Genomic DNA, 19,953 nt, shown 5'->3' with positions numbered 1-19,953 from the left:
CAAGGCTGGAACAAGGGTAAGCAGGCCAAGAAGCCTGCCGCTGCTAACAAAACAGCATGAAGGAGTAGCCCCCGATCCGGGACCGGATCTAGTGGGGGGCAGACTCTCTCTCTTTGCTCAGGCTTGGGCAAGAGATGTTCAGGATCCCTGGGCGCTAGAAATAGTTTCTCAGGGTTATCTCCTGGAATTCAGGGAACTACCCCCAAGGGGAAGGTTCCACATGTCTCACTTATCCTCAAACCAAATAAAGAGACAGGCGTTCTTACATTGTGTAGAAGACCTGTTAAAGATGGGAGTGATACACCCAGTTCCAATAAAGGAACAAGGAATGGGATTTTATTCCAATCTGTTCGTAGTTCCCAAAAAAGAGGGAACTTTCAGACCAATTTTGGATTTGAAGATCCTAAACAAATTTCTCAGGGTACCATCGTTCAAGATGGAAACCATTCGAACGATTCTACCCACTATCCAGGAAAGTCAATTTATGACTACCGTGGATCTAAAGGATGCGTACCTACATATTCCTATCCACAAAGAACATCATCAGTTCCTAAGGTTCGCCTTTCTGGACAAGCATTACCAGTTTGTGGCCCTCCCATTCGGGTTAGCCACTGCTCCAAGGATTTTCACAAAGGTACTAGGGTCCCTTCTAGCGGTTCTAAGACCGAGGGGCATTGCAGTAGTACCTTACTTGGACGACATTCTAATACAAGCGTCGTCCCTGTCAAAAGCAAAGGCTCATACAGACATCGTTCTGGCCTTTCTCAGATCACACGGATGGAAGGTGAACATAGAAAAAAGTTCTCTGTCTCCGTCGACAAGAGTTCCCTTCTTGGGAACAATAATAGATTCCTTAGAAATGAGGATTTTTCTGACAGAGGTCAGAAAGTCAAAACTTCTAAGCACTTGTCAAGTTCTTCATTCTGTTCCTCGTCCTTCCATAGCGCAGTGCATGGAAGTAGTAGGGTTGATGGTTGCAGCAATGGACATAGTTCCTTTTGCACGAATTCATCTAAGACCATTACAACTGTGCATGCTCAAACAGTGGAATGGGGACTATACAGACTTGTCTCCAATGATTCAAGTAGATCAGAAGACCAGAGATTCACTCCGTTGGTGGCTGACCCTGGACAATCTATCCCAGGGAATGAGCTTCCGCAGACCAGAGTGGGTCATTGTCACGACCGACGCCAGTCTAGTGGGCTGGGGCGCGGTCTGGGAATCCCTGAAAGCTCAGGGTCTATGGTCTCGGGAAGAGTCTCTTCTCCCGATAAACATTCTGGAACTGAGAGCGATATTCAATGCTCTCAGGACTTGGCCTCAACTAGCAAAGGCCAGATTCATAAGATTCCAATCAGACAAAATGACGACCGTTGCGTATATCAATCATCAGGGGGGAACAAGGAGTTCCCTGGCGATGAAAGAAGTGACCAAAATAATTCAATGGGCAGAGGATCACTCCTGCCACCTGTCTGCGATCCACATCCCAGGTGTGGAAAACTGGGAGGCGGATTATCTGAGTCGTCAGACATTCCATCCGGGGGAGTGGGAACTCCACCCGGAGATCTTTGCCCAAATAACTCAATTATGGGGCATTCCAGACATGGATCTGATGGCGTCTCGTCAGAACTTCAAGGTTCCTTGCTACGGGTCCAGACCCAGGGATCCCAAGGCGACTCTAGTAGATGCACTAGTAGCCCCTTGGACCTTCAACCTAGCTTATGTATTTCCACCGTTTCCTCTCATTCCCAGGCTGGTAGCCAGGATCAATCAGGAGAGGGCCTCGGTGATCTTGATAGCTCCTGCGTGGCCACGCAGGACTTGGTATGCAGACCTGGTGAATATGTCATCGGTTCCACCATGGAAGCTACCTTTGAGACAGGACCTTCTTGTTCAGGGTCCATTCGAACATCCAAATCTGGTTTCCCTCCAGCTGACGGCTTGGAGATTGAACGCTTGATTCTATCGAAGCGTGGGTTTTCAGATTCCGTGATAGATACTCTGGTTCAGGCCAGAAAACCGGTAACTAGAAAGATTTACCATAAGATATGGAAAAGATATATCTGTTGGTGTGAATCCAAAGGATTCCCATGGAATAAGATAAAAATTCCTAGGATTCTCTCCTTTCTACAAGAAGGTTTGGAGAAAGGATTATCTGCAAGTTCTCTAAAGGGACAGATCTCTGCTTTATCTGTCTTACTACACAAAAGACTGGCAGCTGTGCCAGATGTTCAAGCATTTGTTCAGGCTCTGGTTAGGATCAAGCCTGTTTACAGACCTTTGACTCCTCCCTGGAGTCTAAATCTAGTTCTTTCAGTTCTTCAAGGGGTTCCGTTTGAACCTTTACATTCCATAGATATTAAGTTACTATCTTGGAAAGTTTTGTTTTTGGTTGCTATTTCTTCTGCTAGAAGAGTTTCTGAGTTATCTGCTCTGCAGTGTTCTCCGCCCTATCTGGTGTTCCATGCAGATAAGCCTGGTTTTCTTCCAAAGGTTGTTTCTAACAAAAATATTAACCAGGAGATAGTTGTACCTTCTTTGTGTCCGAATCCAGTTTCAAAGAAGGAACGTTTGTTACACAATTTGGACGTAGTCTGTGCTCTAAAATTCTATTTAGAGGCTACAAAAGATTTCAGACAAACATCTTCTTTGTTTGTTGTTTATTCTGGTAAAAGGAGAGGTCAAAAAGCGACTTCTACCTCTCTTTCCTTTTGGCTTAAAAGCATCATCCGATCGGCTTATGAGACTGCCGGACGGCAGCCTCCTGAAAGAATCACAGCTCACTCCACTAGGGCTGTGGCTTCCACATGGGCCTTCAAGAACGAGGCTTCTGTTGACCAGATATGTAAGGCAGTGACTTGGTCTTCACTGCACACTTTTGCCAAATTTTACAAATTTGATACTTTTGCTTCTTCGGAGGCTATTTTTGGGAGAAAGGTTTTGCAAGCCGGGGTGCCTTCTGTTTAGGTAACCTGATTTGCTCCCTCCCTTCATCCGTGTCCTAAAGCTTTGGTATTGGTTCCCACAAGTAAGGATGACGCCGTGGACCGGACACCCCAATGTTGGAGAAAACAGAATTTATGCTTACCTGATAAATTACTTTCTCCAACGGTGTGTCCGGTCCACGGCCCGCCCTGGTTTTTTAATCAGGTCTGATGAATTATTTTCTCTAACTACAGTCACCACGGTACCATATGGTTTCTCCTATATTTTTCCTCCTGTCCGTCGGTCGAATGACTGGGGTGGGCGGAGCCTAGGAGGGACTATATGGCCAGCTTTGCTGGGACTCTTTGCCATTTCCTGTTGGGGAAGAGATATCCCACAAGTAAGGATGACGCCATGGACCGGACACACCGTTGGAGAAAGTAATTTATCAGGTAAGCATAAATTCTGTTTTTTTACTAAAAGTGTAGATGTGAAACAAAGGGGTTAAAGGGATACTAACCCCACATTTTTTCTTTCATGATTCAGATAGATCATGCAATTTTAAGCAACTTTCTAATTTACTCCTATTAACAATTTTTCTTTGTTCTCATGTTATCTTGATTTGAAAAAGCAGTAATAAAAGGTTAGGAGCCGGCCCATTTTTAGTTCAGCACCTTGGTAGAGCTTGCTGATTGGTTTGCTACATTTAGCCACAAATCAGCAAGTGCTACCCAGGTGCTGAACAAAAAACTTGCAAACTAGTGGCTTATTTCAGCTTAATGTTACTGATTCTGTGTTTATGACGACACAAACTGAAACCACACAGATTATTATTAGAATATTAAGGGAGTCTTAGTTTTGATAACACAGGAAGTAATTTACATTTATCAGGGTTATATATGATCAGTTTAAGGTTTTGTGATATTTCTGTTACGGTAACTTAAGAAATCCAGGTAGTCCTAGGATTACCCGGGTAAACCGGACATTACCCAAGCGGCTGTGGGTAAAGCCCGATGTACTGTAATTCCCCCATCTACACTATTGCTTTTGCCTCCGCCTGGAGGTTGAAAGAAGGTGCCCCACCAATCCTCCTCTGGCATCCACCCCAAGAGATGCTTGGGGAATGAGGTTTACAATGGGGGGCTTTGAACCCCCCCAGATAAATGCAAAAAAGATAGTGAAGATGGTGAGATTACAGTGTGACTTTATGAACATACACCAGGCTTTACCCACAGCCGCTTGGGTAATGCCCATTTTACCCGGGTAATCCTAGGATTTACCCAATATCTGACTTTACCCACAACAGTACTATATTTTGTTGCATTCCTGACCACATTAGAAACTCTATAGCATCATGTGTACATACTTGCATTCTAATAGTCTGAATATGTATGATTTGCAGGGAACCCAAAAGTGGTTAGAAGGTTAAAGGAATTCTTTTAATTTTTAAATATTAATCATTTTCAATTTGTCAAGTGAAATATACCCACTTATTATAAAGCAACTAACCATATTATGCAAGTTGTGTTATTCAACAAGTTTCACATAATGCTAGCCAATTCTAAAGTCAATATCCGTGTTATAAAACTAAGGTTTATTCAGTGAGATCCATGAGTGGTTTCTTCCTTTATCTCAAGATTCTATACATTCTATAGATAATTATTTTTTAAATCAGGAATTACCTTCAGAGTTCTTTGGAAGGTTTACAGTCTGACTGAAATGCAGTTTATTGAAATTATTTTCTTATGTTCCTTTTTTGCAATTTTAACAGTGAGATCTAATTATTTTTTTTATTTCTTAAGGTGAAACAAACTAAGTGTTGGATACAGTACTGTTATACTCTGCTGTAATATACTATATGTATGCCAAGATAAAAAACTTAAAAACATAAAGAAAGAAGCTTATCCCAATACATCAATAAAGCTTTTAACGACAATACAAAACCCTATAATAAAAAGTACACAAATGACTGATTTCCTACACTATTTGCATACTAAATGTATAATTCAGTACATCGGGTAGACTATAAGGGGGTTAAAAAAAAATAAACAATTTGAATGAATCATGAATGCTTGTTTACAATTTTAAGAAAATGTTTAGTAATCATTTAAATTGTGCATTAGAATGTGGCTTTAACCCTTTCATGACATAGGCAATTGTCCAAGTTCTGAACGTAAACAAAACCTAGAATTTCAGCTATATGGCTGTTCAAGCATAATTTACCCCACACTAATTATATATTGTTTTTTAGAGGACAGATATGGCTTTCTTTTAGCATCAAATATTTATTTCTAAACTATAATTTTATATGAAAAAATTCTAAGTGTGAGAAATTAAGAAATGCTATGTTTGCCAAACAATTTTATTGTGAATATAATCATCCTGATATATATATATATATATATATATATACACTGTATATATATTACTGCAATAAAACACCCATACTTGTGTTCTGTTATGTCCCACAAGTATAACGATACCCCCCGATGTACATGTTTTCTGAGATTTCTGGAATTTACAAGGCCCAACATAGGGCCTACCCCTTTACATAGAAATTTGGCACATTCATTTTCTGGGCTTAAGTCGCATTTCATACATTATAGCAGTCCAGTAATGAAAATTACCCTATCATGGCATATCATTTGCAAAAGTAGACACCCCAGGGTATTCCAAAAGGGCCATGTCATGTCATTCTGTGAAGCCCCTTAAACACTACACATGGTCAAATGTAGTGGACATTTATTTATTTTTTATGCATTTTTACACAAAAACTGCACTTTGGCTGCTTCTGTCATCATCCGTGTATGTTTTTCCGGTATAAAACACACATATTTGTGTTTGGCAATGTCCTACGAGTGCAACAGTAGCCCCCATGTACAGGTTTAATGGTGTTTACAGAAGTTACAGGGCCATATATGGGGTCTTCCCATTTACATGGAAATGTGGCACATTAATTTTCTGGGCCTATGTCCTCTGAGACATTAAAGCAGCCCAGAAATGAAAATTACCCCATCATGGCATACCAAGTAGACAACCTAGGGTATTCAAAAAGGAAAGGACTATGTTTAGTCTTTTCTTGTAACCACTTACAACATCTGGCCAAATGTAGCGTTCATATTTTAGTTTATTACAAAAACACTGCCTTTTTGCTGTTTATATCATCCTTATGTTTTACTGCTATAATACACCCATATTTGTGTTCAGCGATGTCCCATGAGTACAACAAAACCCCCTATGCACAGCTTTTATGGGGGTTTCAGGAAGTTATAGGGCTCAATATAGGGTCTGCCAATTTGCATGGAAATTTGGTACATTGATTTTTCTGGACCTATGTTGCCTTTAAGACAGTATGGCAGCCCAGGAATGAAAATTACCCCAACATGGCATACCATTTGCAAATGTAGACAACCCAGGGTATTCAAAAATGACCATGTTTAATCCTTTTTTTTGTAGCCACTTAGTCACAACACCTGGTCAAATTTAGTGGTCATAACCTATGTTGCCCTTAAGACAGTATGGCAGCCCAGGAATGAAAATTACCCCCCTCATGACATACCATTTGCAAAAGTAGATAACTCAGGATATTCTAAAAGGAGTATTTTAGTTGTTTTGTTAAAATTATGGCCTTAGAGTGGATGGGCTTAACATATAAAAGGGCAGGACAAGTTCAGGGGATTTATGAAGTTAGGAATACAGAATAATAAAATAAATTAGGAACATATAGCTTCCAAGTTAAAAGTTTAACTGTGTGATATATTCGAAAGCAATTAGTGATACAAAGGCCAGGTAGAGGGGGTAGTCAGGGCAATGGTAACTAGAATCCTTCCTCACTCCTTTTTTTTTATAGCAGACTTGCAGACAGGGGGGATCCTAGAGGGAAAATGCCTGCCGGAGAGTTGCTGGACATTTTCAGAATGAAATATGGGAGGATTAGGGGTCTGGTTAAACAAAATATCATATGTTAAATTTAACAAAAATATATATATGGTTTCCCTGCGCCTGCCTTTCTGCAGAGCACATACACATTATACACTGCGATCTGAATATCAAAAGCTACTTTTTTTGTACCAAGTCCTTGTTTTTCTTAGAATTAGATATGGCTGCAGGCACCGGTCAACTAAATCTAACCCCTCATGTTTTTGTTGTACTCCACAATGCACTTTGGCTTTAGGATTTTTACAGATCTTCCCTTCACAGACACTGTAGCTTCATCGTGCATTGTGGAGAGCATGTACACATTTTTTTTATCAGTTGTACCGAAGAGCCAGTAGCTCATTATAGTGTAAATTTGATGTTGTGCCCCTACTTTTATTTCCATACCTTTTGAGATTTTTTCTCATTAGGCCACAGTTTCAAAATAAAATAATTTTAATAGCTCTGTATTGGTATAAAAATTATCAAGCCACAAATGGTACCCTTTGTTTAGCAGGGTTAGTAGGAGATCCCACACAATTTTCCCACTTGTGCCAACTAAATCTGGGCAGCCAGGTAAATCCAAGTGGCTATCTTTACCCTGGTAGATGCAAAATGCCCAGGTATACCCAGTACTGCATTCACAGAGTTTATAAAATTTCACCCCATAGCGGGACCTCTTGGATGGTATATATTGCTTGAAAAGCAATTTTCCCCTTAAATTTCATGAGGGACTCATCTATGCAAATGTCCTGGCCAGGGATGTAAACTTCTTTAAATTTTTGGGACAGGTGGTATATCTGGGGCCTTATTTTAAATAACCTGTCATGCATGGGTCATTATTAAAATGGAGAAACTGCAGCAACTGTTCATAGCTATGCCTCTTCATAATCCCTGGAAAAAGAGGGGTAGCCAGGATGGTGTTCTGGCTCCAGTATGAACGTATGCTGGGTTTCTTCACAATCCCCATTACTAATGTAAGGGCCCAAAACTTTTTAATCTCAGATATGTCAGTGGGGTGCCAGGTACTTTCTGACATACTGAGATTGTGGATTTTCTGACAGATACTGGCTGGCCTATACATTTGTTAGAGCAACTATATGCTCAAACATGGTATCCGTCAGAATCAGGTAGCGATAAATTATTGGTTCACATACTGGATCAGTTGTGATGCTAGGAGTCTCTGTAAATCCTGGCAGTTCTGGGGCAGTTAAATTTGAGGGTAGTCTTTTGGTCATTTGTGCAACAGCCTGCTTTTAGGTGGAGGGCAGGGAGCACCATAGATGCATCACTCAGGGACTCTATATCTGATGCTGTAAGGGTTGCGCTATCAGACAGAGCAGAGATGGTTTCCGTCCCTGAATCTTAGGCTAAAATGGCATAAGCTTAATAGCGTGCCATAAGGGATTTTTTTTTCTACCAATTACCACTTCACCTCCCCTAAAATCCCACTAAACCACCCCCATATTCCCTATTTTTTGTTTTATATAAGCACTGGGGGGGGGGGGGGGGTGATTGGGAACAGCAGAAAAGGGGTTAACATTAACTAAAGATCCCCACAAAAACTCTAGGCCACTGACCAAAGTCCTAACAGGCTGATTCACAGTAGCAGCTCAGTAATCAGCAGCCTAAAAATATATAATTGTAACCAACACAAATAAACCCCAATACTTTTGATCAGCACTGATCAAAGCCCTAACAGGCTGATCACAGTAGCAGCTCTGATCAGCAGCAAAAAAAAACTAAGTTTATGCTTACCTGATAAATTTATTTTCGGACATGGAGTCCACAACGCCATTCCAACTAGTGGGATATACACTCCTGACCAGCAGGCGTGGACACAACTACACCCAAATCCTCATGCTGGCCAGGAGTGAATATCCCACTAGTAATTGTAATGACGTTGGTCTCTCCATGTCTTAAGAAAAAATATATGTTTTTTTTGTCTTTTTGCAGCACAAAGGCACGCTAATCTGCCTTCCTCTCCCTCCCTTAGATCGCAGTGAGGGAAGAGAGAAAGCAGATGCACTTGTAACAGCCAGTGATCCCACTCATTGGCTGCTAGTGTTGCAGGAGACTATAGTTAAAGCCCTTGCATGCTGACTGGATCCTGGGGGAGTGCCTGAGGTGCTAGGCACATCCCCCAACCGGATCCAACACTGAGGGCAAAGGAGTTAGAAACCATTAGGACGTTCTATTCTGTCCCAACGGCACTAAAGCCCAGTGCTATTACGACAGACTAGAACTCTGTAACGGCGTTAAAAGGTTAAAAAAAAGGGACACTAACAAAAATTAAACTTTCACGATTCAGATTTTTTTTTATCTAATTTACTTCCATTATCAAGATGTGTTTTTTTTATATGTAGTTTGAAGTACCGGCTCTTACTAACCTTGCGCAAGAATTCAGTATATACATATGGTTTGTGATTGACTGATTGCAGTCACATGATACTTGTATGAAATGCAGACCAAGTTCTACTGCATCGTCTTTCTATTACGCATTTGTTGATTATGCAATCCTGCCACATTTACTGGTCATTTAAATTTGCTAGAGTATAATTTTTCCATCAGTGTCACTTTTCAATGTGTATGCGTTTAGGGAGGGTTTAAAGCTCTCAGGAGCTACAACAGTTCCCGAAAACGACATGGCTAGTGAGCCAATTAGAACTGAAATACTTGTAGCTGACAAACAGTACTGGATGTGTGCTTAGCAGGAGCTGCAATTGTGTCACACCTGAGTGGGAACTTTGCAGGGGTTAAAAACTATTGCAAACTGACAATCTAACAGATCCTTTTAATTTAGTGGTTACTTCCTTAATAGTTTGATGCATAGATTGCGCCCCAGTGACACAATGTTATCAATAAAGCAGAAGATTTAGTATTTCTAATATCGGAAAGCTTAAAATTATCTTGTATCAAGTTCTCAATTTGCTTTAAAAATCGTTTCTATGAAACGGAACACAGATTTCATCCAAGTTGATTCATTGTTCACTTCAACAAAATTCTGTATATAATAAGCTAGTGGACCTGCATGTGTATGGTAAAGATTGTGGTTTTTAGAATATATTTTGTTAACATACATTCACTTGTGTTACCGCTGAAACTACTAAAAGAGCAGCATTTAACACTTACAACTTCATTTACCCCACAGAAGGGTAGGGTTAATATTTAGGTTAAGGAATTTAAAAGCATTTAATCTATGAAAAGTGTTTGTAAAGTCAATACACAATCTGTCAATTCCGTAACAAGTGCTATCTACTCAAAGTAAAATGCTTTAATTTGTGATTGGAGTCCCTTTTTCAAAAACACTTGTAGCATGTGATTAAGGGAGTTGAAGGATTTTTAATTACAAGTCTGAAATGGGCATTTTGACTATGTTTTTATAGACCCCCCCATATTACCGAAGCTCACAAGAGCCACACAGATTTACTTTTCAAATTATATTTAAGTAAGGCTAAGTTAGATAAGTTTAGAGACAAGTCAAAATTAGAAGGTACAGAAGTGTATTTCAGTTTTGTATAGAAGCTTTTGAAAAAGTTTTATTAGCAAAAATTCTTCGGGTTAGAGTTTTGACTTTGTGGCTGAGTGTGCCCCATGCATTCTCAAACACTGAACCAGTACCATGAGCTGCCATGGTGCTTTTATAACATTTATACACACCAATGAAAAAGCTTTTATTATAAGTATTTTGCCAACTGAAGTATCACGCATACTTCTATTCAAAACGGAAATGCACATAAGGTACCTTAAATGACTCTTTAGAGACCATGCCGCTAACAGTCACTCACTAATAGCACCTACTAAAAAGATAGGCTACGTTTGCTTTGAATCCAGACTTAAGCCATCAACAGAAACAAAATTAACCCAAAAGTTCTTTATTCAATACATAACATTTATGCTTTGACAGCAAATTTGCGCATGGCGTACAAGCGATCTTTCCTCTGCTGTTTCTTTGTCCTCAGACTCTCCTCGTGCTTGTTCAGCCGACGCCTGAGTGCCCTTGTCTTCTTTGGCCTCAGATCCAAAGGCTTGTACTTCTTGCCCTGTTCAGACAATACAAGTTAGTAACAATACTTTGCATGTAGGCAACATGGCCGAAAACAATCTGACTGCCATTAAGTGTAAAAATTAATACTTACCCTAATCTGTAGCCGAAATGCCCTAGTTACTGAAGCAAAGAGCATCAGCAACCGTGACTGACTTGCGTCAAAGTGCTAGCATACTTTAAATAACGGTTTCAAAGAAAGTCGCTGGATTTTATAGCAAGCTACATGCATTTTCAGGAGTCAGGAAAGGGTTTTGTTGATATGTAGAATAAATAGTGTGAAATTTGAGTTCAGCTGCCTACCGGCTTTGTCAAGACGTGCTTTAGATTCAATCCCCTAGGAATCTTAGTTAGAACTGATAAGAACTGATTTAATGAAGATACGTCATAGCACATTAAGTATGAACTAATGCACACATCATTTGCAACTGTGTTAAGAGTAACAGAGGGCTATTCGCAAACAGATTATGTCAAATGAAGCAGCGCTTAAAACGTTTTTTGTACAGAATGCAAACGCACTTTGATTTAAAATGTAAACCAGCAAGAAACATTTTACAACTGTGTATGCAATATGAGTTCATTGGCTTTTAAGCCTTACAAGAAATACTAAAAATATATAAATACTAAGATGTATTTGAAAGAATGTTGGCTAATGGTTAGCTTTACCCAATACCAGAAGTGATTACAGCACACAGGCTTCACTTACACTGTACACTTACTCTTTGAAATGTTTGAATTATATGCAATACCTCAGCTATTAAAAATAGATGCTGTACAGCAGTACCTGCTGCTTCCAAAAACAAACTGTGCACCCATTCAAAAAAAGGGCCATATTAGTTAAAAAAAAAAAAAAAAAAAAAAAAAAAAAACCAACATGCTTATTAGTTAGTATTGCAGGGTAAATAATATCCTTCACATCTGACCCCTCGCCAATCTCAGATTAGTTATGATGTACCAATGGCATAAATCACCTACAATCTCTGCACCCACTATCTTCCTCTTGTAAATAACCACATATCATAGATTCACCATGTGGACAGTGCTTTGAACCCTGTATATCAACGTAGAAAGTTTTAATTCTGTTTTAAAAAGGAACATTTTATAAATAAAATCCTTAAAAGTATGTCTGGCTCCTCAATATTTACAGAGAGGAGACCCTTCTCTAAAGATAAAGCATGGGTACATTTACCAGTTTTTCTGTCACCATATAATTCTATTTTGCTCCCTCTATCAACCAGCAAGATAACAAAATGAACAGTATACATACTGTAACTGTTGTGCTTAAATACAGTAATATAAATCCCCAGGAGGGAAATGTTAAATGGACACAATCTCACTTTTACATGCAGGCATGATCTGGCAAGTTTGTCTAGAAAATAGTAATGCATCTTACTTGGTTTAGAGAGAGACACATCTATCTCTATCAACTTATCCTCAAGTAGCCATATGTATATTACCAACACTTTGGAGAATAGCATTTTTTAAACACATTTACCCTACCTGCTCTAGCAATAAGCAAACAATTTGCATAAGAAGCACTTAATTTTATTATATTTTTATGAATATGAGGCCAAGTTAAAGCCATTTATTTTGAAACTCAAATGCACGTTTGTACACAAATAGTGTCTGTCAGCCAGCACGGGTGTATACAACAGCATGCCATTGGTGGACAGTTACACATGAATTAATTTATTATAACTAGTGTTCATATAGAAAACATGCAAGAAAACCCATATTGGCAAGTTTCAGGTTTCACTTACTTTGTAGAACTTCCTCAGATTTTCTTTCTGGGTCTGGTTGATCACAGTCAGAACTCTGGCAATAGATTTGCGAACAACACGGCTGAGGGGAGGGAAAAAAAAAAAAAGTTGTGTTAGAGAAATTAAATACAAAAGGTCTTGAAAATAGGTCAGGCAAGCTGTACACAAAAACTTATGTAAATCCCTGCTGATAATGCAGTTTTAAATGCCCAAGGATTGTGGCAATGAGTTATATGTAAGTTTTGCTTTATCATTTTGGAAGCAGTATAAAATGTGGAAGTTTATGCAATAAAATTGAAAGCACTATGACTTTTTAACCCCTTCAAGCACAGCACAAGTGTTTAACATCAGAACAAAGTTCCAACGTAAACTCTTGCTGCAAAAATAAAATCACACGATAGTCAATGCAATGACGTGATTTGAAGGTCGGGATCGGATCATGGGGGACGGCCTAGATTGCTAGGCACGACCCAGTCCGATCCTGCATTCTTTAAAAGGGGTAGGGGCTGCAGGTCACTTTACATAGGACGTTCTATGCCATCCTTCAGCATTAAAGCCCTGCATTGTTAGGATGGCATTAAGGGGTTAAATAGACATAGTGGGCATGTGCAAAACATTGGAATTGGCTAATTGCTATTAAACAAATGCCAAACATAGCTGTGGTCTCTGACATCAGATTTAGAGGAAATGTGCAACACCAACATCTGTGCCAAAGTGAGCTAAATGCAGTGCACATTTTAACTCTTCCTTTCACTAATGCCAAATTCCAAACGTTTTGCACATGCCTACACATTCATCTCACTTAACAACAAAGTAGCATCTTAAATAGCTAGAGAGATTTCTCACCATAGGCTGTAATCTCATCTAGCCGCTGTGACAAATGTTCTAATAAAGACCCAATCCCGCTTACTATTGGTCTGACAGTTACATTATCAAGAATTTTGTGCGCCTTAAAGGGACACTGAACCCAATTTTTTTCTTTTGTGATTAAGATAGAGCATACAATTTTAAGCAACTTTTTAATTTACTCCTATTTTTTTCTTCGTTCTCTTGCTATCTTTATTTGAAAAAAGGCATCTAAGTTTTTTTTTTGGTTTAGAACAATGGACAGCATTTTTTTTTATTGGTGGATGAATTTATCCACCAATCAGCAAGAACAACCCAGGTTCTAAACTTACATTCTTGCATTTCAAATAAAGATACCAAGAGAATGAAGAAAAATAAGAGTAAATTAGAAAGTTGCTTAAAATGTCATGCTCTATCTGAATCATGAAAGAAAAAATTTGAGTTCAGTGTCCCCTTAAGTGAATGGTTAGAGACAGTCAACACTAAAATTATTGTTTAAAAAGATAGATATTGCCTTTACTACCCATTCCAAAGCTTTGCACAACCAAAGGTTAATATACTTTATAACATTAAAAACCTCTAAATCTCTGCCTATTTCTAAGCCACTGCACCGACTTTATTGAAAGTCAAAAACTTGACTAAGTGCCTACGGGCAGGAAATGCGTCGGACGTTATCATCTTTTCCTAGCTCTCTCCCGAGCTTGCATGTACCCCTTCAAGTTTTGACTTTCAATAAAGTCGGTTTTTACCTGCATGACTTTTTGCGGATTGTTTATCTTTGCAGCTGGTACAAATAACTTTGTATTACATTGGATTCCTTTTCTCAGGAGACAGGGGAGTGTCTCCTCGCCTGCTTGCAAGAAGTCTCGCTGTCAGCTCGCAGAGCGGAATCAGCAGAATAAGGTAATAATACTTTGCCATCAGTATTATATTCACAGTACTTCATACTATTAATATTCTGCTTACCTTACCGTTAAGACTGACAAGGGACACGTGATACATACGAATTGCATTAACATTGACTAACAATCTGAGAAGTGACGATACGAACAGATTTGTTATTATTACCTTTATAACGCAAATCTTAATTCAGTGTGCAGATAGCATATTTTGCTGAATATCCCAACACTTAGCTCAGCATCTGAAGAACTACAGAAACACTCAATTCAAAGTGCATCTAAAAACCTTATACCGTACTATCAAGGTCATGAGATTTACTTACATTTTGGACAGCTTGGAAGCAGCTCCTCCTGTCACCTTAGCGACACGCAGCTGGGAAAGTTCCACCTTTAGGTCATCCAGCTGCTTCAGCAACTCTTCCTTTTTCTTACCACGCAGATCTCGGGCCTTGATTTTTGCCTAAACAAGAAACAAAACAGGTTCAGAAAGTGGCAACTAAGCACACTGCAGACATGACTGACACTTTCAGAAAGGGAATGGTCAGGTAGAGAGGCGTTTACAGGGATTCCCCATACGTGTGTACGAGCCGCTATATACATCAAACTGTAGATTAGATTATATTTGTTCTTAATAACTGGCAACCAACACACACTAACCAAAACTTTAAAGGGACAGTGTAAGTTAACTTGGTCCCCTTAATGTGTTTCCAATTACTTATATCAGTTGCAGAGTATACAATGTATGAAAATTACTTATTTTAGTTTATTGTAGTAAATGAAATAGCTGGGGTTGTTCTATAACTCACAACCCTTTAAATTTGATTTAGATTGCAGGGAAATATATTTTATCATATCTGTACATACACTTGTTTAACTTGATATCTGTAAACCAAAGCCTGATACGTGAGAGAACTGAAAATTATAATTGTATTACTTATCTCTAACCCACAGTGGGAGCAATCTCTGCTGCTGTGTTTAATTAGTCAATACTTAAATATAGAAACTTTAAGTATAGGTAGGTATACCACTAGCAAATCCATTATTTCAAATGCAGAAATAAAAAGGTAAAGGAGTTATTTGTAATGTACACTCCAGCAAGTAACACAGAATGGGATCAATTTTAAGGGAGAAAAAAAAAAATTAATGTAAACTCTCTCTTTAACGTGTATAGAGAGCCTAAATAGGAAATCAATAGAAATAGCTATGATCTCATTTAATTAGATACATAACCCATTTCCCTTTATCCTCGGGCAACCCTTGGTAGCATTGATACTCGTATCTAATGCTCTTAAAGGGACAGTATACTATAAAATAGTTTCCCTTAAAGCGTTTCCCATTATTTTTTTTACCAGCTGCAGAGTTTAAAATGTATAACATTTGCTTTAAGGCTTGTGTATATGAATTAGCCGATTTTGTGTTTTGAAGCCACAACCTAATAAAATGGGTTGAGCTTGTAGGTATAATCAGATCTCATTACTTTATCACATTATGTACATATACCTGCTTCTTTATCTTATATCTGTCCATAAACCAACCACCAATATTAGGAGAGAACAATGGAAAATTAACATTTTATTACCTTATCTCGTCTATACCCCACTGAGAGGGTAATTTCTTCTACTGGCTGTGTAAACATAGCTTGGCATTGATGCCAAAAACTTTAAGGATAGGTGGGGATACCACAGGCTAAATAAACTATTTAAAATGTCAATATAAGGGTAATGGAAATACTTGGAAATTTAATACACTCCAGCAGGTAAAGTGGATCATTGGGAACAAATTAAAGGGAAGATTTTTTTTAGTAAACTGTCCCTTTAACACACACATATGTAAGAGCTAGAATCTGCCATGAAACTATTCATCCTTGGGTCATGCAATTCACATGCAAATAAGTGGTCCTTAAAGTTCCATTAAAGTAATACATTTTTAAGATTCAGGCAGAGCATTTTAAATGCTAATTGCTAAGTAACCTTTGATGAAGAGTAAACCTAGCAAGGCTCAGGTACAGCAATGCAATACAGGAAGTTAACTCAGCACATCTAATGAGCCAATGACAAGAGGCATGTGTATAGCCACTAACCACCAAATAGTTTCTAGCAGCGCATTGCTGTTCCTGAGCCTACCTAGGTATGCTTTTAAACAAAGAATATATCAAAAATACAAATCAAGTTCCATAAATTGAAAAGTGGTTTCAAATTGGACACTTGAAAAATCATAAAAATGTAATTTTGTCTTTAATGTCCCTTTAAATTATGCTGGTGTACACAAAGTACTTGTGGTTTAATTAATACTCACAAATTACAGTGTGGCTGATAGACAAATGGTCAGCCCGGCGCTGTGTAGAATTTATAAATACAAAGTATATAACGATCCTTTACACAAATAGTTGAAACTTTCAGGCACACATAAGATAACCACAGGCAGCTACATTACTGCATATAGAGGACGTGTAACAACGCACCCAATACGCTGCAAATCCTTATATACGTCTGGCCACAAAGCAAGTCACATACAACACACACGTAACTACATAACCCCGTCGCATAATACATCCTGCCGGGTAGGCCGCGGGGGGAGCAACCCTCAAAACTACAATATTCCAGTGGTACGACCCAAATCAAACCATACAGTGCTCCCCGTGTGCCGCATACAAACCCCATTGTAAGCCCGCACATAGCGCCACAACTTTACACCGCCAGATACCGAGGATGGAAACGGATTTTACAGAGCACGGAAAACACTCACCATGGTGTAAGCCGCCTGACAGGGAAAGGGATGGGAGGAGCGAAAGAACTCTTCTTCCGGGGCACGGGCAGTACCAATGTAGCGAGTGCGGGGGGGAGATGGACACTCTCTAACTGGGGCAGTGTTCCCCTACACAACCTCATCATGGTGTAGTCCGGGAGACATAATGATAGGCTGCATACATAATTGAATTTGTATAACATGTTTGATCATATAATACTGTTATATAAAACGTGTCACAACAGTATACAATATAACTACTCATTGTGATGCACATAATGTATGGTAATAAAACATAAATATGCTTCCTCATAACTTACAGCCATTCATCATCATGTCACATCATAACACAATACTACAAGTCTCATCATTAAAGGGACACTAAACCCACATTTTTCCTTTAATGATTCAGATAGATCATGCAATTTTAAGCAACTTTCTAATTTACTCCTATTAACACATTTTCTTCGTTCTCTTGCTATCTTTATTTGAAAAAGAAGGCATCTAAGCTAAGGAGCCAGTCAATTTTTGGTTCAGGCCCTGGACAGCACTTGTTTATTGGTGGGGTGCATTCAGCTATCAATCAGCAAGCACAACCCAGGTTGTGAACCAAAAATAGGCCGGCTTCTAAACTTACATTCTTGCTTTTCAAATAAAGATAGCAAGAGAATGAAGAAAAAATCAAAATAGGAGTAAATTAGAAAGTTGCTTAAAATTGCATGCTCTATCTAAATCATGAAAGAAAAAAATGGGTTCAGTGTCCCTTTAGAAGGACATGAAACCCCAACTTGTTCTTTCATGATTCAGAGAGAATCCAATTTAAAAAAACAAAAAAAACTTTTCAATTTATTTCTATTATCAAATTTGTTTTGTTCTCGCTATTCTTTGTTGAAGAGATATCTAGATAGGTTGCATGCACATGACAGGAAATAGTGCTGTCTTCTAGTGCTCTTGCTAATGTATAAAATTGTTGCAAAACTGCTGCCATATAGAGCTGCAGAAATGTGCACACTCCTGAGTGCACCTTCCTGCTTTTCAACAAAAGATAACAAGAAAACAAAGCCAATTTTATAATAGAAGCAAATTGGAAAGTTGTGTAAAATGGTTTGTTCTATCTGAATCCTGAAAGAAAGAAAATTGGGGTTTATGTCCCTTTAAATAGAACAAATAATCATATGGTACAGTGATTTCTAGTATGGTTAAGTATAGCATAAGCAATATCTAGCACACAAATCTATCAGGTGACAAAACAGAATGAGTTTGTAGAGCAAAAATGATCTAATTCAACTGCAATGCTATGACTCTATTTAGCGTGTTGCTGATAATCTGTTGTGAAGCGCTAATCATTTTGGTTCTAAAAATCCTTAATGATCTAGTTTTGCACCCAGTTGACAACATTTTGCATTACATTTTATTAGATTGTGAAAAACTTTACAGGTGTTAAGAGGACATTGGCCATTTTCATCTTAGTTTCAACTATGCAAGATGACATAATTGGTTTTGTATTGTCCATAAGTAGTGGACGGTTCTGGTATTTATATATGTACTAGTCCTAAAGCCTGTGTACACGGGCCATTTTCTACAGTGCAGCAGTCCCACGCGCTCAGCCATGCCCCCGTCACACCCACTCCCGTCCGGCCACGTCTCGCCCGCTAACGCTCGACCATGCCCCGCCACAACCGCTCACGCCCCCTGCCACACCCGCTCCCTCCAACCCTCTCTGATGTCTGATCCTCACTGACTGATCCTTCGTTACGGTCAGGTATTGTTTGTCCTCATGCAGTCTCTACTGCGCATGACAGCTTCGGACAAACATACCTGGCCCATTCAAATAAAAAAAGTCCTAATCTAAAAAAAAAAACACCCCAAAAAAATAAATAAACCTAACACTAACCCCAAAATCGGTACTCGCAGTTGCTGAAGTCCGGCGAAAGATATTCATCTCAGCGGCGAAGCATCTTCATTCAGACGGCTCCATCTTCATTCATCACTGGACCGGCATCTTCTTCATCCCTGCGGAGGCGGAGTGGTCGATGCACAAAGGCAGAGGTCCAGGCGGAGGTCTAGGCAAGGCCCAGGCGGAGGTCCATCGGTCCGACATGGAGGTCCTCTTTATGCGATTGTCCGCCGCACACTGAAGTTCCAATGCAAGGTACCCCTTTTATATTGGGGTACCATTGCATTCCTATTGGCTGAAAAATTTAAATCAGCCAATAGGAATTAGAGCTGCTTAAATCCTATTGACTGATTTGAACAGCCAATAGGATTTAAGCAGCTCTCATTCCTATTGGCTGTTTTTTTTAGTTAGGATTTTTTTATTTTGTGGGTTTGGGGGGGGGGTTGTAATGTTAGGGGGTGTTTGCTTTAATTTGTTTTCAAAAGAGCTGTTAACTTTTTTTTAAAAAAACGGGGTATTAGAATAGGAATAATTTTTATTATTTTGGATAATTTCATTTGTTATTTTTTGTAATGGTAGTTTTTAAATTTTTTTGCAATTTTAGTAATTTTTATTTTTTGTAATGTTAGTTTTTTTTTTGTAATGTTAAGTTTCAAAGTAAGGCATCTTAGGTTTTATTTTTATTTCACAGGTAAGTTTATATTTATTTTAACTAGGTAGCTAGTAAATAGTTAATAACTATTTAGTAACTAGTCTACCTAGTTAAAATAAATACAAACTTACCTGTGAAATAAAAATAAAACCTAAGCTAGCTAGGTCACCTAGGGAGGGGGAAATATCCTCTCATTTAGTAAAGATACAGACTGTGAGGCCAAAAAGTTATCCCTGACAAATTGATCAGGTGAGAGAATTGGAGTGTTA

At 38.7% G+C, this 19,953-nt stretch overlaps 1 protein-coding gene across 1 annotated transcript; it reads right to left on the bottom strand.

Annotated features, from left to right (window-relative positions):
- Positions 1-10,699: 10,699 nt before the first annotated feature.
- Positions 10,700-17,259, bottom strand: RPL35 (ribosomal protein L35). Its single transcript, XM_053696214.1, has 4 exons — positions 17,136-17,259; positions 14,714-14,850; positions 12,646-12,727; positions 10,700-10,883 (listed from the first exon to the last, which is right to left on the bottom strand). Exons 1-4 carry the CDS (start codon positions 17,136-17,138, stop codon positions 10,734-10,736), a joined length of 372 nt encoding a protein of 123 aa, XP_053552189.1. The 5' UTR covers positions 17,139-17,259; the 3' UTR covers positions 10,700-10,733.
- Positions 17,260-19,953: the final 2,694 nt, after the last annotated feature.

This window comes from Bombina bombina, chromosome 12 (assembly GCF_027579735.1).
Source record: "Bombina bombina isolate aBomBom1 chromosome 12, aBomBom1.pri, whole genome shotgun sequence".
In the NCBI taxonomy this organism is placed as follows: Eukaryota; Metazoa; Chordata; class Amphibia; order Anura; family Bombinatoridae; genus Bombina; species Bombina bombina.
This window is presented reverse-complemented; position numbering and strand designations above follow the sequence as displayed.

Bases quoted from the DNA above. Each gene is read 5' to 3' on its own strand.
- RPL35 (XM_053696214.1), bottom strand. The intron at 12,728-14,713 runs GTAAGTAAATCT...CCCTCCCCTCAG, and splicing joins GCTTCCAAGCTGTCCAAAAT to CCGTGTTGTTCGCAAATCTA. The intron at 10,884-12,645 runs GTAAGTGAAACC...TTGTCTGAACAG, and splicing joins ATCTGAGGAAGTTCTACAAA to GGCAAGAAGTACAAGCCTTT.